The 22,054-nt window shown below is 52.7% G+C and overlaps 1 protein-coding gene across 22 annotated transcripts in view; it reads right to left on the bottom strand.

Annotated features, from left to right (window-relative positions):
- MSI2 (musashi RNA binding protein 2) overlaps positions 1–22,054 on the bottom strand; it is a 385,662-nt gene that overhangs the window by 36,286 nt on the left and 327,322 nt on the right. For 21 of the 22 annotated variants that reach the window (XR_011493763.1, XR_011493761.1, XM_044745662.2 and 18 more), the window contains exon 10: positions 14,335–14,409. Coding sequence is in view for 20 of the 22 variants with exons in the window: in XM_044745662.2 (XP_044601597.1) it covers positions 14,335–14,409 (75 nt within the window). In the remaining 2 variants the exon portion in view is untranslated. Of the gene's footprint in view, positions 1–8,894; positions 10,325–14,334; positions 14,410–22,054 lie in introns of those variants that run through there. The other variant, XM_044745666.2, reaches the window with a different exon arrangement.

Raw genomic sequence — 22,054 nt, forward strand, 5'->3', positions numbered from 1 at the left:
AGGCAGAACGCTCTGTCTGCCTTCTCCCTGGGTTCTTCTACCTCTGAACCATTTAATCCCTTCCGACAGAGAGCTGGAGCCCACGCTACCCTCACTGACCTCAAACCTCTGCAGGGAACTCTCTAATTCCAGACCCTTCCTCAGTCCTGCCTTCCCAATAAATATTTGCTGAGCTCCTACCACATGCCTGGCGCTGGGATCATAGCCGTGAACTCCACACACAGAGCCTGCCCTCAGGGAGCGTACAGTCACTAGCTCCTGAAGGGAACAGGGGCTCCATCTGCGTGACTGCAGGACCAGTCTGCACACAAACCAAACGCCTGGGAAGGAGAGAAAACTGGCTAGTGATACGCCGGGCCTTGGACTAAAAGGGAGCTGGGGTTCACTGTCAGGGTGAAGGGAGATCTGCCTTGGACCCACCTAGCTGGGAGCCAGGCCCCTGCTCATCTCTGCTTTCAACTCTTCTCAAGGCTGAGCTCAACACCTGGGTGTGGCTACTTCAAATCCGGCTTGAAGATGCAGACAGCAACCAGAAGATTAGTCCGCAGGCACAGTGGGATGGATGGGGTGGCCATTCCAACTAATTATTTTCTCCAAGATCAAGGAAACAAAAGGAAAGGGAACGGAGGTGTTCCTGTGGCTATGATCTTGACTTAGCCCCCCGAGCTCTCACCACTACAATTCACTTCAGTGAAAAATTACCCAGCTGGGTCCTGGGACACACAACCAAGACACAGGTTCCCTCAACATTCTTTTCACTTACTACCCACCAAGTTGGGGGCAGGGACCCTAGAGAGTTCCAGCTTCTTTCTTCCTTGGCTGGACCATAGGAACCTGGGGATGAGGCAAGGTTTCTCTGCAGTGCTAGCCAGAGGGCCAGCATCAGGCCTGGCTGACACATCACAGTGCCCTGGCACTGGCTCCTGGCCCTACGAGGACGCTCTGGCCAGGACCATTCTCTCTCCCATCAAGACCTCCAGGGTGAGAACGGCCACAGGGGGTTCATTCCAAAACCAGCCCTCGCTGCCGGCCCTCGCGGCCCCGTGCCAGCAGTTTGCAGCCCTGCATGGCTCAGGCACGCCCGCTCGCCCACGGGACGAATATCTACCTGTGTCTCTGAGACCAAGACCAAGATATTCAGGGTGAAGGGCTTCCAGACCGCAGTTTCTAAAGAGACATCAGCAAACTATTTCGAGAGTTTCTCCTTCTGCACCCCCCCCCAAAACTGCCATTTCTGCTTTTGAGACACTGTCCTACCTACCGCCAGGGTGACATAGGTGTCAGGAAAAACCACTGGTCTAACCATGGATAACTTCCAGAGCTCTGTTCAGGAGGCTTTTTACACTTCTTCCTGTCCCCAAAATTTCAGATGCTGAATGGCCAGAGAAAGAGTCAACATTTTGCTTCCACCCCATAGGGTCTCTTGCTGAACCATTTAAATCTAAACAGCCTAAACGCTCCTTGGGTCTCCTCACATGCCGGCTTTCCTCCCAGCTTCATTCTGGATGGGCCTTTACAATGGCTCTGCCCAGCATGATTCCAAACACCAGCCCTATGGCATCCACCTCTGGGGACCAGGACAGGAAATGCTCAAGTCTGGAGCACCCAAGACTTTGCTGAAAGACTCAAAGCCCGATCTCGGCCCCATCGCTAGCTCAGTGAGTAAACTAACATCAGTGATCTCAAGCGCCCTCCCCTAAATGTAAAACGTAGACTCCACCGCTTTCTGTCTCCTGAGATAAGATGTTTCAGCGCTGAATGAAGGACCACTGCTGTACCGGGCATCCTCGAGCGGTGGACCATGGGATGGTCAGGGAGTCTCAGGGGAAAGCCCAGGGTGGCTGGGGAGGTGCTCTGAGGGATCTGGACCATTGGCTATTTACCAGCTAGTAGCGAAATATTTAAAATTTTTAACAGCCAGTGGACCGTACCACTGCATACCAGCCCTAGTTGACGGGGTGAGTGGTAGAACCTTCTGTGTGCTTTTGCTTCCTCGCCTAGAAATAAAGGAGGTTGGCCTAGGTGAGGAGGAAATCATCACCACACTGATGATGATAGCAGCAGCTGGCTCTGGAGTGCTTTCCATGGCCAAGAAGCTTCCCTGCGTCATCTCAATGCACCCTCACCTCAGCCCATAAGGAAGACACTGCCAGTCCCATGTAAGGGATGACGGACTCTGGGTGCAGAGAGGTCAAAGGAACCAGCACACGACGTGGTTAAAGCAAGGTGGTAAAAATCCCATCTCCCACACTTACTGGTTGTGTGACCCAAGACTAGTGACATAACTTCCCTCTGGGCCTCACTCTGCCCCTCTGTGAGCGTGTTAAAGCCGCCTCCTTGTAGGACTGCTGTGAATTCAATGAGATGACAGCACCAGGCGCTCTGCACGGTATCTGGCGCTCAGTAAGCGCTCAGTAAGTAGAATAATAACTTTTTATTTCTATTTTTATTATTATTGCCCAAGGTAATAACAGAAATGGAGCTGAGAACTCCCTTTGGTGCCTTCCTATTCTAAAATCCTATTAATTTACATGACATTTCACATCCAAAGGGCTTCAGTAGATAACATTTATAATTTGCTTGTGAGTGATAAGGGTACATTTTATCTGAAGTGCAAGGTCTAACTTTGGTGGGTAATGTGACAACAGGGGGCAAGGGGCTCACAGGGGCTCAGGGAGGGCCTGGCTGGGGTGGCCACGGCCCCATGAAGTGGTGACTACAGGTGTGGACGTGGATCCCAAGCCTGGGTGATTGTGCCGGGCTGGTGTCTGCTGCCCTCTTGCCCTCAGGCTCATCCAGTTCCTCCCAGCTCCTCCAGAAAGGGTCCAGCTAGTGGAGTCTTTCTGGGTCCCTCCATCCAAGTGGAATCCTGTTTGTTCCTCTGCCTCCAACAGGTGCCCTATAAAGGCAGGGGCATGTTTCTCTGGCTCACCACTGTGTTCCCAGCATCTAGGGCAGGGCCTATGACACAGCAGGCGCTTAATAACTACGTGCTCCATGTGTAAAGAATGGATGGGTGGAGGAGGGATGGACAGATGCGAGGGGAAGGGGGAGCAGGTGCCTCTTCTTGCTCCCAGCCTTACCTGAATCCTAGCAAGTTCAAGGCTGGTACCAGAGGTCAGATGAAGAAGGCCTGGAGAGGTCCGAAGCAGGTACCACTAAGAAAGCTGCAGGGCTGGCCCCGGACCCTCCCCTGCAAACCAGAGGTGTCCAGGGGCCAGCAAAACACCCCCAGACTCACAACAGAGCAGCAGGGCCTATACCAGGGGAAAAGCAGGCTGTGCATTCATCTCCCTCTATGAGTGAGTGTGTCTGTGCCAGGCTCGCCACCATGAAGGAGCAGAGACCCAGAGCCCACTGGGCCAGCTCAGCAGTATCCAGAAAGGCCCCAACAGGGGATGGCCTCCTACGGCAAGGGTGAGTCAGCATCCTTGGTCCACAAAATGTCTGCCTGGGATTCCCTGGGTCTGAGAAGAAGCGTTGGTTTCCCAATGCCAAAGTCTACTGTCCAGCTGACCTGGCCCAAGTAATGGGACAGCATCTGCCCAGATGAGGGCCAGAGAATCAGTGGAGGCAGGAATGCAAGGCAGAGAAGACTTGTAAATTTTAGTGCCTTTACACCTGCCGGTCCCTTGACGTGGAATACCCTTTCTTCATCAGCTACCTGGTGAACTTCTATTTCAAAACCCAATTCAGATGTCACTCCTTCCTCAAAGCTTTCCAGGCAGAGTCAGCGACTCCATCCCCTGCACTCACTCTGCACACCAGTCAGACCTTATAAAAACACACCTGGCTATACGTGGGATGCCCGTGCAGGTGCTGACCTCCTTGCTCACTTGCTCAGCATCCTGTGCCCTGGGAGGACCCAGCCTGAGGCAGGTCCTGATGACCCTTTCCAGCACTCTGCAGAGAATGCACTCTTGCCCCCTTGACTGAGGGGACAGGAAGCGGAGGCGGTGACCCCATTGGTTGAGGTCTCTTGCGGGCACGGGATCCAAGATGCCCTGGACTCAGGGAAAGCGTCTTGGGGTGGGACTCGGCCCCAGCTCCTCAGCCCAGGGAGGAGGAGGGAGTGGGGCCACACCTTTGCCTTCTGGTTTGTTCTTGGCTATGTTGGAGGACACGAGCGCCCATCCCTCAGGCCTGGCACTGCCGTCTGCCTATAATTTCATACCCTGTAAGTAATTTATGTTTTTATTATTGTTGTTTTGTTTTTTAAGCTGTGGCCTTTCACATGCTTTTGCTGATGGAAATTAAAACCAAAGGGCCTGAAGAAAGGTGATCACGTTCCTGCTGGCAGGCTCACCGGGGACTTCATGAAGCTGGTGGCACAGGGACCTAGAATGCGCAATGGGAGAGCAAGGACAGCACTGCTGGTGGAGATCGGAGCTGGCGGGAACCGTACTCAGCCCACGGAGAATGAGGAGTGAAGCCGCGCCCACACCTCCCTCACTGCACCCCTGACGGAGCTGGCTGGGCCCTCTGCTCCCCAAAGGGCCTCCTCCTTGGACACGACACCACCCCCTTCCAAAGCACTGAATCATGCTTGGCCCCAGGGACCCTCTCAACAACCTGTGAGGAAGGGGGACTGGACAAGGATCAACAGCCCCATTTGACAGATGGGGAAACTGAGGCCCAGAGGTAGCCTTACTCTCCCAGCAAGCTGGGGGCAGGAATTCAGTCTCGTGACTTCCTGCCTGAGAACCCAGAGCTCTGGGCTTTAGCACAGGGAAGGGGGGCAGTAAGGAGGGCAGAGCTGAGCACTCATTTTAGTCATATTTCCCTTTATTTATGCAGAGGAGTGCAAGAGGCACGGAAAACTGATGGAAAGTGAAACCCGCAATTCCTGTCAATTCAGATTCCTCCAACTCATTTCCGTGAACATTTATTAAGTGCCTATTAGGCACCGTGCTCTCCTTTCATCTGGGAATAGCGTCAGATCCTGATTTTCCAGGCGGAGGCAGGAGCACAGCAGCACGGCCCATCCACAGCCCTGACCATCCTCACCCAGGATCTGGGGTGTGCTGCTCAACCGTGCTTTCCCGTTCCCTTTTAAAGCAGCAGATATACCTTCCTGACTAGCTTGCCTTTCATATTCAAATGAGAGGATAAGCCCCCAGCGCACACTGGGCCGGGTGGTACAGAGTGGGCTGACTGCAGGAGGAGCTAGCTTGTGATCTGAAATCCAGCTGTGGACCCCATCTGGGAAGGAGTAATCCCTAGAGAGAAGCTCAGGGCTGAAGGGAGGTGCAGCCTAGAGGGCTGGGGATGAAGCAGATGTGCAGGGCTGCTGTGTCGGGAGCGGCTTTCCTTTGCAAGGGGGTGATTCTGTTTAAAGTGCTGAAACACCCAGCTATGGGTGCCTGGGGGGGTGGGCCCATGGTTATGTCAATGTACCTGGGAAGCCGACCACCCTAACGTGGCATTTCAAGATCAGCTCCCCTACTAGTGAGGAACCAGCCGTCACTCACTGGGTGGGCTCCATTCTGGAACCCAACTGGAAGGAAAGAGACAGGCAGTGCTGGCAGAGCCTAAGGGTCTACCATGTTGGGGGTCCACCAGGGTTCCCCGTGAGGGCATTTCTAGGGCAGAGGAATGAGGAAAGAGCCCTGACAAACTTCAGCAGGAGGAAACAGTCCTGGCATTTAAATTTACACCCAAAGGAGGGGTCATCCTAAGCCACTGGTTCCAGGACTATTGCAGCAGCCCTGGATTGCCGCCCTTGACAAGGGTGCAGGGGCTGGGGAGCGAGGCTCCTCTCCCTCCGAGAACCAGGCCAGAAAAAGCAGAACTCCAGAGAGACCAGAACGCAGGGGTGCAAGTCCAGGTCTCGCCTCTCCTGAGTGGAGGCCGACCACAGGGGTCTCTGCTACTTGGGTGGGCTGGAGGAGCAGGTGGCCACGGGGCCCTGGAGTCGCTCCCCGCAGTGGCCCAGGTTACCCATCCAGGCAGGATCCTGGGCCTTTGGCGTGGCAGCTATCAGCATTTCCGAACACTTTACAAAATGTCGTAAACTGCACAGAGCTGACAGATGGGCGTGAGCTGGTTCAGGAAGCTTCCCCAGGCCAAGGTTGCTTTTCCTAGTCACCCTATAAGGCAAACTCCTTCCCCACTCGAGAACTCAGGTTCCTTTCACTCTGCTTTCCACAGTCAAGCCAGCCCTCAGGAGAGACAGACCACCAAGCTTTCATCTTTGCTCCAAGACCAGAGAGATTTGACCAAGCTTACCCTGCAGCAGTCCCTATGGACAATGAGCTCCACGGCTTCTCCTGCAGAGGGAGCAGGCTATCCCTGCCCTATGGCGCCTCTCCTCAGACCACGCCCCGTCCCTCCTTGTAAAAAAGGATGGTCATCTCTTAGATGGAGGGAAAATCACCTGGTACCCAAGCACCACCGTTAGACTGGAATACGGAAGGCAAAACGTGGGGGGAGCCGGCGGGAGTCCTCGATCCAGCAGCAGTACAGGCCTTGATAGTCATCGCTAGTCAACCACAGTCCCCTTTCTGCTGAGCTATAGCCTGGCCTCAAAACCAGTCTTAAGTCAGTGGTCCAGGAAGCCAGGACCCATCAGTCAACGTCAGCACCTGAGATGAAACCTGCTTTTGGTCACTGAAGAGGCAGGAGCACAAACTGGCATTTCCAGAATGAGAGTCCCAGGGTCTCCTGGCCTGGGACCTGTGCTGCCCACCTGTTCGCACCCAAACGGTGTCCTAACAGGGAGGTGTAAGCACTGAGCCCTGGGACCCCTGGCTCTCCGGGCTGCCCCAAGCGCTCGGATCTGAGGACAACTCAGTAGCCAAGACTTCAGCCCAGAAACTTTCTGGCAGTTGGGGCCGTATGAACCCTGTGTATGGGCAGTGCCGAAAGACCCCCCAAAGGGCCACCAGTCAGCCGGAGGCAGGGGGAGAGGAATGGAGCCAAGAGAGGGTGAGGAGGAGAGGAGAGGAGGTGGGGGTGCAGACCGAAGGGAACATCCTTCTCAACCCATCCCTCTAGTTTCTTCACTGGCCCCCACCTCTCCAAGCACCCCTTCTGACTCACTTTGGAAATCCGGCCACATCACTCCTCTACCCAAAATCCTCTAAGGGCTTTTCATGTGCTTTGGGGATCAAATCTGACTTCCCAAACCTGACTCAGCCGGGCCTCCCTCTTTAGCCTTGCCTCTCCCACCCAAGATGCTGCTGGCAAGCTCCCCAAACACTGAACTGCTCATAATCCTGGGACCTGCAATGCTTCCTCTCAGGTTTGTGGCAGAGGTTGCTAAGTGTCCCCCAGTATCTATTCCACTCTTCTTCCTTAGTACAATAATCCCCCGTTTTTAGCTGGGCACAGCATTACCTGGAATAAAGACATTTCTGAGGTTCCTTTGCAGCTAAAACAGGAAATGTGACTAAGGTCTGACCTTAGGGTGATCTAAGCAGGGTGTTAAGCGTGACTTCTAAGAAGTGTTATTAAAGGGAAGAGATGTGCTCTTCCGGGATGAGTATCTAATGGCTGGAGCTTGAGCAGCCTTCTTAGACTAGGAAGTGGAGTCTCATGTTGAAGAGGATAGACCAAGAAGACAGAAGAAACCCAGACCCCTAATACTACAGAGTCATATCCAGGCTTCTTTTACATGGGTGAGAGAAACAAATTCTTATTTTGTTTAGGCCATTATTATTTTGTGTTTTCTTACTTACTGTTGTTATTTTCTTTCTTTCTTAAAACTACCTGATTCAGTGTCTAAGTGTGTCATTTCTCTGCCTGGGAAATACTTCCTTCTCTTCTTTACCTAGCTAATTCTATTTAACTTTGTAAGACTCAGTTCTGGTGTCATCTTCTTTAGGGAGCCATTCTTGACTGGCCCCCAGGTAAGACAAGCAGCCCGCCTTTGTCCCCTCACAGCAGAGAGCGATTCCCTCTCTCTCGCTAAGCACCTGTCCCATGATGAGTGGTGGGTCTGACTGTTGGTTCTGTCACCCTCAGCTGGACTATGAGCATCTTGAGGGAGCGAGTCTTATTCACATCCAGATAATTGGTACCTAATCCAGTGCCTGGTGATCAGTAAACAGGGAGGGAGGGAAGAGGAAGGATGGGGTGTGAGGGTGGGCAAGGAGTCCCATCAACTCTCTGGCTTCATTTGGGGATCCTAGATCATTCTTTTCACTGATAAGCAGATGCACCAGCAGGCAGCTTCAGTGCGGGTGACAAGGAGGAGAAAACGACTCTGGAGAATGATGTAACAGGAACATCAAATCCTGCTATTTCTACAACTTCCAGTTGTACAGCATTTACCAATTTTCAAGGCACATTCACATGTACACATCATCCTACTTAATCCTAACAACCTGACTGACCAGGCACTACTATTACCCACAGGGCTTAGAGGCCTAAGTCTCTCGCTCAAGGTCATATGGCTACTGTGTGGCCAAATGGGAGCTGGAAATGAGGTCTTCTACCTTCACCAAGTCCAGCAACGCAGGCAGCTCCTCCATCCTGCCCTGTTCAGAGGAGTTAGGAAAGCAAGCCACGTCGTGCAAACCACGTGGAGGCTGGTGTGCACAAGCACGTGCACGGGCTCTCACACACCTGGTGCTCAGATGTGAGGGGTCCAGATGTTCAGTGGCATTTTCACTTGAGGGCAGCAGTGATGGCAGAGGAGGGGCAAGGGCGCGACCGGTGCAGCTGCTGCATGCAGATGCCCTGCCACTCTGCTCAAGGACAGGACCACCTCGAGCAAGTGCAGGGGGCACGATGAAGCAGGGAGGGCTGGGGACAGGCAGCAGCCAGGGGGAGTTCGCATGCTTTCAGAAGCCGCACTAGGCTGTCACTGGTACCAGCTATTTAGAGCATTCACCTCCCCTGGAGCGAGATCAGGACACTGTCAGGCTAAGAGACGGCAGCACACAGCATGTCCGTGGTAAACAATTTATTTTTCTACCTCAGTTGCTTACAGGGGGAAAAAATAAAACGTCATTAGGGAGAAGCACAGATGAACTATTTACAGAGATGAAGAAAATTCACAATGGCTGAAACGTCTGTGAGGCAAGCATACCAGGACAAGTTCACCAAAGCAAAGCAATTCGGAGCAGAACAGAATCAAGGCGGGGGAAAAAAAGCCATACAGATTTAAAAAAATAGCACTCATGAAAAAGCCTGCGGGAAAATAAAAGGAAACTAACCAATTATTACATCAAGCATCTTTAATGAGATGAGCAAAACTGCACAGGCTGGGTCTCAAGGACACTGACAGTCCAATGGATGGACCCGCTCACATCAAAGGCATCCGATGGAGCACGCGGGTCACTTCTCACAAACTAGGAGCGTCAACAAAGCAGACTCCAACTGAGCGGTACTTCACCAATCCAGGGGAGTGGGGTATCTCAGATGGAGAGTATGGGGGTCAAGATTTCAGGAGAAGAGAGCTCTCAGGGGGTGACCAGAAGGGGTGCCAACCGGAGCAGGATGGACCCTCTGTGTTCCATCCCCTCCTACCCCAGCGGGCCAAGAGCTCCCTGATGCCAGCAGGGAATGCAAGGCCAGCGTGGGCAGGGAGGTGGGGGTGTGGGTGCTGGGGACAGAAGGAGGGGCAGGGTGTGGATCAGTGTCCACAGTGCCAGAGATGTGGCAGTGCCCGGTGACTCCACTGTCCCTTCTCAAAGACAGCTGTGCTTATTATTTTGGCAACCGCCACTGAGGGACTAGCCCCCGCAAAACAAAGACAACCAGGTAATATTTACATAGTTTTTCTTCCAGATTAAGTTTTTCACGTTAGTATTTATAGCACAGTCTCTGTGTATGCGTTCACTTTTGGTACTGTCCAGAACAGGACAAAGGTGCTCCAAGTCACATATCCCCAACCCCTATGGGCCACCAGCACTTAAAGGCTCACCCCTTGAAATGTCCCAACAACCCCGTCTGGTCATTATTTCAAGTAATTTGACGCTTCTTCCTGGGTTCCCTCGAGGAGGCTCTACAAAGTTTGTGAGAAGTTCCCCTCCGGCCCTGTTACATTCAGGGGGGGTGGCAGGTGGGGTGGGCGGGGGATGTTCACAGGGTGCACACAGAGCAAAATGGGAAGGGACTGGAGAATGAAATTAAGAAAAAAAAAAAACAACTGAGCGAAGCAATGAGGACATGAGTCTTTTCCAAGAATTACAAATGAGAAAAAGAACATTCGTTCAAACAGGCAGCCTAGGACAGTGTCAGTGGGCACTGACAGCAGCTGGGGTGGCCCCGGTCGGGACTGTGTCCTCTCTCTAGTAATGGTAGCAAACCCCAATTTGTTATGCCTCTCTTAAGAGCTAGTTGATAAAAATTATGTCTTGTGAAATCGGCAAATAGTCTGCAAAGTGAAATAAGAACAGAAATTAACACATGAAACTGAAATGAGAGTCCAGAGGGGGAAAAAGAGAGGAAACGGGAGACCACTGATCAGCATGGTAATAAATCGAACCCTAGCGGTCTGGGATGCGGGAAGGAGGAGCCATTTCCACAGTGGTTGGTCCCCACTCAACCTTTCTAGAAAAGAACTACTCCCCACTCTAATAATTATCCAGAGGAGTCCAGCCCCCTTTCTTGGAGCACCTCATTTATTCTATAGAATCCTAACGGTGGCCGGGGCAGGCATTGCTTAACACCTGTGTGGCCCAGGAACGTCTGTGGCAACCCCAGGTCACACAGGTTAAATGAGGCCCCACTGAGAGGGACCCTGGACACCCAACCCAATGAGATGGGTATTCATAGAAAGGGCCGATTCAGGTGAAAGGAGAACCCTTCGTAAAGGGTCAGGTGGCACTGTCCTGACAGGGGACCCAGGATGCACGCGTATGTGAGTGACAACACACAGGATGAAGGATCTTAGCAGCTCTCGAGGACCCAGGTGTCCTTTCATTTCTCTTAGCTGGCTACCTCTTGTTGCCCCAATAGGACGGATTCAGAAAGGGGTGGGGAGGGGTACGGGATCCACACACATCATAAGAGGGACGGGAGGTGGGTGAAGCGGGCACACAGTGAGGACACAGAAAAGAAAGACCACAAAGAAAAAATATTAGGACAGTTTGGTGGTGACGTTGACAGCTGTGCTGATGTCACTGACTCACAGGATGCCTGGGGAGGGGTCAACAGAATCAGGCTGACAGGGATGAGGAGAGGGCAGAGAGTTGGCCTGCTCCTCCTCTGGGTTGCCCCTCTGCACCCTGGCCCCCTCGGCCAGATCCACTAGAAACATCTTTACAGGCAGGAAGCAAGAGATGGATCTCAGAACATTCTAGAGCTTCCCTGACCCAGGGGTCCTGCTCCTGAGGCCAAGGCTCCAGGAGGGGTCAAGTGTGGTTCTTGAGCCACCACTCTATGAGCTCTTGTCTGGAAAACCACAGGGGCGACCCAGGCTTTCTGGTCTAGAACAACTGGGCTGCTCGAGGAGGTGCCTGGACAGCAGATGTGGCTGTCCTCCACAGGAGGCAGCTCCTCCAGGGGCTGGGTCAGCGATGGGCTCTGAAAGCAGCCTGGCTCCTCATCCAGGGGCGGCGGTGGCTAGGTCCAACCATTAGAGCACCCCTTCCCGGCCCAGGGCCACTCTACACCCTGACCCTCCCTGAGAGCAGGCGGCCTTATTCTTGTGGCCACTGATGGCCTCTTTCTGGCTATCAGTGAGGACTAACAGGTGGCTTCCAGGGGTGAGTGGGAAGGATGGGGAAATGGGAGTTTGACGGCTGAGAGAACAGAACAGCTTAGTCCCAAAGGTCAGGGAGCCTCGGTCTGCACATTTTCATGCCTGAGTTCTGTCCCATTCCAACCTAGCTGATTGCGCCGAGCTGTGGGAGCTGGTGACAGTGGTAAACTGCTGGGCCCTGGGCACGGTCACTCCAAGCCCATTCCACGTCCCTTTGCCCCCCTGCTCCATTCCCAAAGGCCTGGCTCATGGTGAAGGGCTGGGTAGCCGAGACCCCATCTCATTCCACCTAGCCTCGCTTGGTCATTCTTGCATCTCTGTCTGCCTAGGGCAGACCCAAGGATGCAGGTCCCTGAGACAGCGTTCTACTAGATGTTTCCCGAGTGAGGTCACGGGGCCCCGAGGACAGGCTCTCAGATGAGACAGGGCATGGAGTCCACTTTGTCACCCCCAAATTATCCCACGTTACGATCCCCCAACCCTCCCCACCTGGGACTAGTGCTGCACTGAGGGGGTAATGGCAACCTGATTATGAAGGGAAGCAGGTTGGCCCAAGCACACAGAGCAGCGCCATGCTCTCAACGAGCTGAGAAGTGTGAGCCTGTGTATCTTCTCTTCCCCTGGGGAGGAAGCCAGGGGAGGGAGGGAGAGGAAAGGCTTCCCCCAAATTGCCACCAGCTTCTGTGCTGAACAGGACAGGCAAGGAATGGGGAACAGGGACAGTGACACACCAGGGCTCCCCAGGAGTGGCAGTGCACGCATGCATGTATGTGTGTGGACCACGCAACCCCCACCGTAACACATCCTTTCCTTTATGCTCCAGAGCAGCGCCATCCAACAGAACTTTCTGTGGTGATGGAAATGTTCTGTGCTCTGCACTGACTGTCACCACTAGCCACACGTAGCTTCTGAGTAACTGCAACCTCAGGCTACTGGGACTGAGGGACTGAATTCTTCATTTTACTTAATTTTAATTAATTTAAATCTAAAGTGCAGTGGCTATACATGGCTAGTGTGATGGTACTGGACAGATGGATGCTAGAGAGATGGTAGAGTGTGGCAATTAAGACCCAGACCACCTGGGTCCAAATCCTGGCCCTGCCCCTTGCTGGTTATGACCCCTCAAACAGGGATTTCTCCCTCTCTGGGCCTCGGGGTCCCCATCAGTAAAGGGAGGGAATATACTGGAGGAGCAGATGGAGTGAACTCTGGACCATGCCTGGCCCAGTGCTGGCTGATCTGGTCGAGGGGCCTGCTGTCCTGCACTGAGAGGTCCATGGCCCCCAAAGCTGCCATCAACTGTAGAGAAGCAGTGGTGGGGGGGGGCTTCCTTAGGGCAGCCGAGGATGCCTGCTGAGGGCCCCACCCTGAGGGGGAAACTGCCCAGCCCCAGGGGACACATTCGGGGTGGTCCCCACACTCACACTGGTCCATCTGGAAGTTCCGCTACTGTACCTGCCTCCCCCCTCTCCCCTCACCTCTACAATCAGGAAGGTGCACAGACCTCAGGGACCATCTCGCCCAAACCCTTGGTTTATGGGAGACATGGGGTGACCTGCCTGTGGCCACGGGCAAACTGGATAAGAGTCAGGGCTTCTGTCGCTGGCCCAGGATCTGTCCCCCCAGGGCATGGATTGAAGTACCCCAAATGCCTCCTGACCTGCCCCCACACGACTTTCCCCACCCCAAAACTCAGTCTGAGGCAAAGGCCAGCTCGAACCCCACACGCACCCTGACGCTGCCCTCCTCATTGGTTTCAGAATGCCACCCGCCCAGGGCCACATCTTCACTCCCTCTGCTGCCCAGGCTGCCGGGTCTAGGCAGATAAGCAACCTAGCCAACAGGGAGAGAAACCCCAGCTCCCTACCGAGCCTCCTCCCCCTGTAGGGAATCCAAGAGGACAAAACTCCATTCCTAATGCCTTCTCTAGAAACCCCAGCTGTCCTCTGCACATAGATACCCCCAAGCACCCCAATACATTCTCATCTGTACTCCAGGTCTGGGAAAGGCTGGCTGACTCCTTCAGGGGAAAAGCAAAGCCCCATAATACATTGCTTCCTTCAAGACCATGCCTACCCTTGCTGCCTCCCCTGCAGGTGCGGGTCCCAGGCCTCCGCTACACGGGAGCTGGAGCAGCCATCCCCCAGGGTTCTGCCTCACGTCTCTGACACCCACAGAGGGGAGGGAGAATCTAAACGTCTCACCAGGACAGAGAGCAAACCTAAACCCCAACGGCACACCCAACATACAGCAGAAGGGCGCCGAAGCCAGAGCCGTCAGGCCGAGCCGGAGGAGGGCGCAGGGCAGGAAGGTGGGAGACTGAGACAGCAGGCACTCGGACGGCGGGGAGGCAGAGGGTGGAGGAAAACCCTGGGCTGACAGCTCAGCCTCCGGAGAGAAGGAACCGGTAATGGGCTTCATACGAAGGAGGGTGAGCAGAGGGAGGGCTCCCGCCACAGTTCTTTCTCTTTCCCCCTAAAGGCTGCCGCCCTCAAACACGTGGCACCAGTGATGTACTCCAGTTAATCAGAAACGGAGCTGCATCCTGACCTGGAGTTAGGTGGACTTGAACCATTTCTTGAATGGACGTATGTATGAGCTGTGTTGTCCTTAGGGGTACCCCTGACCCAAATGCAGCCCACCTCCCACGCTTCCAAAGCCCCGGGAGCAAAGACACTCACCTGGGAACTGATAGCCATAGCTAGGAGCAAATCCGGGGTAGCCGCGGCCATAGGTTGCCACAAAGTTGGGGTAGCCTTGAACACAGAGAGAAAGACCACAGTTCTGTTAGTACAGCTGCCTCGGGTCTGGGGTGAAACCTCAGGGAGGGTGGGAACTAAAGAGCCCGGGTCATTTTCCTCCACAGAATGATCTGTCTCCCGGGAGGGTCTCTACCCAGGGCCTAGTCACCTCTCCCCCGTGGCTGGGGGTGCTGCCGTCAGCCTGCTGGTAATTAACTCGTATTTGGGCAGAGAGACCCCCAAACCCACGCGCTTTCCTGAACCTGCAGAGTAAATGCCACGCATTAGCACCAAACACAGGGCCCGCTCCTGGCTCTGACATTTGGAGAGCTTACCCTGAATGTACTTAGGACCTTAAAGCTATTGACAGGAGGAGATTAAAGTCCTTGTAAGGCCTCCTCCCAAGGCAGCGGACAGCAGCGCCAGCACCAGACTGAGCATGAGGACAAGGGGGTCACGGTTTAGAGTGAAACTCAGGCTGATCCCTGCCTCTGGAGAAATGCTGGGCTTCAAGAGCCTGGCCTTCAAGAATCCCAGGGGAGGCGGGGTCCTGGGGTCCCATGTCCAAGCACAGATACTCCACAGGGTGCCAGTACCTTCCCAAGGCCCTTGGAGAACAGTGGGGGACTGCTATGTCGAAACCTGCACCACGAAGCAAACCCGGAAGACTCACGCCCTGTGTTTATTTATTTTTATTTTTTGGTGAGGAAGATTGGCCCTGAGCCAACATCTATGCCAATTTTCCCTGTTTTTTTTTGTGTGTGTATGTAGGATGCTGCCACAGCACGGCTTGATGAGTGGTGTGTAGGTCCATGCCCAGGATCCAAACCCATGAACCCTGGGCCGCCAAAGCAGAGTGTGCAAACTCAACAACTACACCACTGGCCAGCCCCAGCGTGCCCTCTGTTTTGATGGGCATTTCACAGCAAACATGTTTTCCAGACACCGGTCTCAGCAGGGAACCAAGGGGGCAATCAGTTAACTGAGGGGTGTTCGTGGAAACTGCTGCTGGGCTGTGCTTGGGGTGCAGTGGAAACCACTGGCAAGTTCTGGTGCTAGTGGGGCCTTCTCCAATCTGTTACAAAAGCCCCAGTAAAAGTCACTTCTACCCTTCATCATGCCCAGGCAGGCCACTTCACTCTTTGTGTCTGTGCCTCTCGATTCAGGAGACATGGAAGGCTGGTGTAGACGTCTTGACCTGAAATTCCACCGGCCAGAGGGGAGCCATGACTACCCCTGGTCCCATCCCGTCAGCCTCACTCTGCCTTGCTCCACTCAGTGTATGGGAATCTCAGTATATTCATGCCCTTAAAATACTCCCTGGCCATGCTGCCACCTACCCTACCACTCCCTCTGCCGTCTGACCACCTCCACCACTGCCTCCACCACCACCTCCACCTCTCCCCATACCTTTACCACCAGCCTGCCTTTTGCTTTGACCAGAGGTGGACGTCTGTGGTTGTTTTCCGGCTGCCCAGCACCTGACCCCCTTTTGTGTGTTTGCGTCTTGGAGAGAGGCTGGTCTTCCTGCTGCCTGTTCACAGGGCTTTTGTGCCTCAGAGGTCCAGAGACGGGTCCTACCCTCCCTCACTGGCCTGTGGTGTAGCTTCTGCCTTGACCAGTGGATCTGTCATCAGTCCCAGAACAGAAGCTTGCTGGACCAGACGTCAGGAGACTTGGGTTCCAGACCTGCCTCTGGCCCAGGGCCATGCCCTTGGGGTCTTCCCTTTCCTCTGGGGGCTTGAGTCTTGCCACCCATAGAAAGCCTTGCAGGTTCCTTGCAGCACTGATGTGCCCAAATTCCCAACCGAGACCAGCCGTGGCTCCTTTCCCTCGCTTCAACCAGAGCATTTCTAAATCTGCAGACACAACTCACGGGCCCGTTGAACCATTTCTACCTCAAAAGGATCTGGCCTCCTGCTCCTTCCCTGTGTGAATGTTTCCCAGCACTTGGTGTCTCATTGGCGGACGGCTGCCCAGACGAGACAAGATGACCTGGCAGCTCTGCACCGACTGCTGAGGAGCAGGACCCAAGAGAGACACAGAACACTGGCACCCGAGGGGGAAAGAAGGGGAGGAAGAGGGACAGAAACCAAGATTCGGATGACTTAAGAGGACACACACACGCTGGCCCCCTCCTTGCATGGCCGGCCAGCTCAATTCTCCTCCAAATTACTCACCTGCTAGCAAATCAGATCTTTTAGCACTACATTTCTTATACCATTATTTCAACATTGATAAACAGATTATACGCAAATAAGCAAATCACTCCTGCCTAGGGGCTTTCCTGATGAGAAATGACTTCTTTGCTTTTAACTTGAGCGCCAGGGTCTTAAATATTTTAATGTTAACCCGACAGCAGAAGCTTAAGCTCATTCGTTACCTTTAAGACTCAGGCTGGGTGACAATGGTGGAAGGCCCAGTCCCTCCCTGACTTGGGGACCACCAGGACCATTTGATTATATCTGCTTTCTTCCTGTCATACTCCAAAGTCTTCAACAAGAACGAGGAAAAGTGTGGTCAAGTTCACCCCAATTTTTGGCCTCACCCCAATCTTCCCGGACATGTCAATATTGTCTCCAGAACATGAAGATGAGAATTTGGCATCTGCCAGAGTGGGGGATCTCATCTCCAACCCCGATCACAGAACATCCTCTGGGTCAGGCAGATGAAATCATAAATTTATAATACAACATTACTTCAATTTTCCTCTTCATTTACTGCTGTGCAGCCCAGCTCTGCTCCAACGCCTCGCAGCCCCAGTCACACAGGGGAAATTGGCTGGCTGCATATCAATAGCACATTACAGCAGACCCGTGCGGACGCTCCATCAAGTCACATTACCGAGAGATGACCCAGCCACCACTTCCATTAGCAGCTGGGCCCCTCCCGCGCTGGCCACTGCACAATTTATCTGCTCCAGTACTCTGGACGCCTGATCAATCCCACAGTAATTATCTCTTGTCACTAAAGAAAAAACCAAGCCTTCTGCCTGGATGACCACCTTTTTTACAGATGGGCTTTCCACGGTGGAAAAAAAAAATTCAGAAATCAACAACAGAATTTGAATTTGCCAGTCAGTTAGCTCATTTCAGGGTCTCGTTTTGGGGATACTGGCAGAGTTCTCAGAACTGTGGTTCTAGATCTTTGCACCAGCCCTGGAAGATGCTGGCATTCAGGATGGGTACATGACTCATCCTCTCCCACGCTCTGTTACTCAGCTACTCAGAGTCACAGAAAATTGCTCCCACCAGGTCCCCTGACTTGAAAGAGACAGAGACGAGGGAACTGCCAGAGTGTGACACATCTGACGCATAGCGTGCAGAGCATTGCCTGGGGCACCACGCTGGCTCCATGAGGTCTGCATATAGATACAACACCAAATGCCATGAGCCCTTCCCAGGCAAGGACGGAAAGGCCAAGGTCTACCAAGATGCTCGGACCCCAGAATCACCCTGTGTCACAGCAGCTCCTCTAGGCCTGTGCTGTCCAATTTAAACTAAATTTAATTTAAATTATAAGGAAAACTCCACTTCCACGTCTTGAGTGCTCAACAGATACACCTAGCTAGTGGCTACCATCTTGGGCAGTGCAGATAAAGGACCCTTCCACCACTACAGAAAGTTCTAGTGGACTGTGCTGCTCTGGAAGGGAAATGAAGAGCTGGAACTTGAGTCTTCTCTGTCCACCAGGAAACAGGCGAACAAATGGAGACCTTACGAATGACCTCAACAGGTATTTTTGGGAAAGACAAATCCCAACTGAAATTACAAATGAGTCTAGACACGCGGCTCTAAGTTCCAGCCAATCTCCTCTGATCTGTTGGTGAATGCCCACAGATTACAGCTCCTCATCCCTTCCAGATGATGGGTTTTATTTTTTTCATTTCAGAAGGGCTTAATGTCGGGGATCATCGGGTCAGGATTTCACAGGAGCTTCTCAGTATGAGCGTTGGTAAGAATGTCTCTGGCTTTCTTCAGCTGGCCAACAGCGTCTCTCCATTTCTGGGCTTGCCAGGGTGAACCTTCTCCTTGAGGCCTCAGAAATGAGTGTTTTTCTACCACTGGTATCAAACATGTTAAACAGCGCATGCCCAACGAGGTCAAGAGAGTGAGAGGCAGTAGGATTATGAGGCTGAGGGCAGAGAAGGCCAAGAGGAATCAAATATACCTACAATAATCATGTTTGCTTTTATTAAGCCACTTTCATTAATAAAAAGCAAAGAGATTCTCGTGCATTGAGCTGGATAACTGTGGGCACCTCTTTGCTGCTGCAGGCAGTGGGACAAAGTCTCAGGGCTGCAAAAAGGCCCTTCCTAAGGGTCTCAGTTGATTTTGGTTTTGTCTGGCACAAAAACAGGGAGACCTGGCCTAAGGCTGACTCCCCCTCTTCTTTCCTACATTCTTTTTACGGAATTCCCATGGGGCCGGTTAGTCTCTGATTCTGTCAAAGGCTATGAAGGGCCAAACCAAACCAGCTGTTCAGTTTCCGCCCAGGGACTTCGCAGCCCTATCAGGAGAGATCAAGAAAGAAGTGTGCTTCTTCATGCTCATCAGCCTCCCTTTGATGAGGCCTGCCGAAGTATGGAGAAAATCTTAAAGGCTATTTAAAAATTAGTTCCACAGTTTCCAGGTCATTTATAGACCAGTGTGTCTGTTGTCTCATTAGAATATCAGCTCCCCGAGATCAGAGACTCCATTCTCTGCGGCATTGTCGGCCATCTAGCACAGCGTCTGGCGTTAGCAGGTACTCAATAAATACTTGCTGAATGAATGGATTTAAAAGCTTGAATGGGTTTTAGTCTCACTTGTAAAAATCTCTATAAGTGTTATATATTTTTCCGCTCTTTCAACAACAGATTAAATCACTGAAACTTTCTCTTATTATTGAACTTTTAAGAAATGCTTTTCTCTGTGAGTTGAGTTCATCAGCCAGATTGTCGTTCGTGGTGATGGTAGTGATTCCGGGACTGATATGCAGGCCTAGTGCACAGAGGTAGTGCCCTGGGTGACTGACAGGGACACGTCAGGCCGTCTTACCAAAGGATTAGACTCCGCCTGATGTCACCACTTTAGAGGGAAGAAGCAAGAAGAAAGGGCTTCAGTCACAGCACAGTAGATGCTACTCTGCTCGCCCAGAGAGTCCAGAGGCCCAGGGCGCCAACTGTGACAACGGGTGAAACGGAGGGCAGCCTGGGAGTCTATCGGAGAAAGCTTGGCGGAGACTCCGCCTGGCTGGGGAGGCAACAGGCCAGCCAGACGGTGAGACTGCGAGTTTGTTCTCTGGGAGCGGAGTCTGATTCACCTCTTCTGCCTGGACCTCAGGCTGAGCTGGTTCCAGGCTAGAGGCACATTTTGGGACGTCCCGGGAGGCCGTGTCTCAGCAGGCGCCTAGATGGCCTCATCATAGTGGCTGGGGAATTCAGGAGGGCCGGGGGCTGATGAGGTCTGGAGTCCAGTACGTGGATCTTTATTGAGAGGGAGAAACTCAAAGATAATCCAACTCCTTGGGCTGGGGGTTGGAACTGAGGAGGCGGCCGCAGGTGCCACGGCACACCTGCAGGTCTAGCTCTGTTCTTGGCCACTGGTAGGAAGAGGCCCCGAGGGGAAGGGTGTCGGGCGCCTACTTGGGCGACAGTTTGCCCAAGGCTCCCAGTACCTTGTTAGCAACAGCTCTCGGGTTGAGCACATACTACTGTACTTTGTTGATCGGAAGACACACATTTTTTTTCACATTTTAACATCTCTGAAAGTGGGATCTATCTCACAGTCAATGTGATTAAGAAAACATCAGTGCAGTTTAATTGACGGCATATATTTTCTTCTTTCTGAATGGTACACAAAGGTGCATTTTACCACTCGTGGCAGCTCAGATTTGATGAAATACAAGCACTGGCTGGGCACGATATGGTTTCATTTATCCTCAACAACCCCATGAAGTGAGCGCTCCTATATCTTTACCTATGGATGGGGTAACTGAAGGGCGGAGAGGCTGTCCCTTGCCCCAAGTCACACAGCTGACCAGGCGAGGAGTCCAGATCTCCTGATCCCGATGTCAGCAGCTCTTCCCGCTGGCCCACACAGCCCCCCTGGGTGGAGGCTGGGCCGACACCATCCATTCCATCCCAAGGGCTCTCTGCTTGGTTAGGGGAAGGGGAGAGCCTCTGTGCCCTGACGGGTTTTGGCTGAGGTCTGGGGGTTCTGCCTGGTGACAGCCACAGGCAGAGCTATGCAGGAAAAAGGCAAAAGCCTTAAGCAGCAGGGGTGTGGCGGGTTGGGTGGGCCAGGGGAGGTTAAAACTCAAGAACAAACAGACTCCACCAGGACAACATTTTCAACTAACCATTACTTCTTTACTGCGGCTCAAGGAAGCCAGAACTTGAGATGCGAGAGGACAGGGAAAAGTCGGGGCAGACGAAAAAGCCCCTGGCATTCATCACACACTCATCCCTCAGCGAGAGGAGCCAATCAGACGGCGTCTGGAGAAGCACAGGGACCACATGGGTTGGCCCACCACCAGCCGAGGTCAAAGCCAATCTCAGGGCCACGTGGCCTGCTGGCCCGCTACTCCTCCTCCTCACACAGGCCCTGCTTGGACGTGCCCCACCCAGCCAGGCAGGGGGGCTCCTGGGGTTCCACACTAGGACCTTTGCATTTCAAGGCTATTCCTCCTGTCTGGATCGCCCTTGGCTTACTCACCCTTCTCACTGCAGCTGAAATGTCACCTCCACAGTATTCACAGTATCCACAGGAGGTATTCCCTGATTCCTCAGACTAATTTCTATTCCTCATTATGTGCTCGTAAAGCACCCCAGAACTCTATTATGACTAATTACGTATCTGTGTGCTTAGCTGTTAAGTGTTGTCTCCCTCACTAGACCACAAGCTTCATGAGGGCAGGGACCATGTTTAAGCACTACCTCTCAGTGCTAGCCCAGGGCCTGGCACACAGTAGGTGCTCAAAGGCTAATGGTTATTGAATGCCTCCTGCACTCAACAAGGCCTTCCTGTTTGGGCTCCATTACAAAGCCACAGGGTGCCTTCTGTTCAGGCACTTCATCTTGACTGTCTGTGGAGACATGGGCCCCGAGCCCTCGCCTGGGTCTGGGGTGAACAGAGCTGCCACATCTTTGCTCTTTGGCAACTGTCACAAGTGAGCTGGCTTTGCTCCACACCTCTGCTTCCCTGAAGAAAAACCAGTTCATTCTTCCCAGCATGTAAAGGGTACCAAGTTAGACTCAGAAAGGTGGGGGCACTTCCTGAAGATGTGGATCCTAAAAAGTCTCCCATTTTATGCCCTGGGGCCTTTAAACTCATCAATAAAAAGTCAAGACCCCAAAAGCCTGCAGGTGGCAACGGGCTCACCTTTTTTCTTTAAGGTTTGATTTTTAAAATTTAAAACTATTAATCCAGTCGGAGTTTCTTTTGGGATACAACAAACGTATGTATGTGACAAACAATAATTACACTCTTACATAGAAAAATATTTAGTTTAGGCTATTTGGCTTTTTCTATCAACAGGTGCCTTCCTATATACACCACACTACTTTAATTACTGTAGCTTTGTGCTATGTTCTGACATTTGGTCAAACTAGTTTTTTCTCATTTCAAAACATTTTCTTATTTATTCTCAGGTGTTTCTTCTTCCAGATAAGTTTTAG

This window comes from Equus asinus, chromosome 13 (assembly GCF_041296235.1).
Source record: "Equus asinus isolate D_3611 breed Donkey chromosome 13, EquAss-T2T_v2, whole genome shotgun sequence".
In the NCBI taxonomy this organism is placed as follows: domain Eukaryota; kingdom Metazoa; phylum Chordata; class Mammalia; order Perissodactyla; family Equidae; genus Equus; species Equus asinus.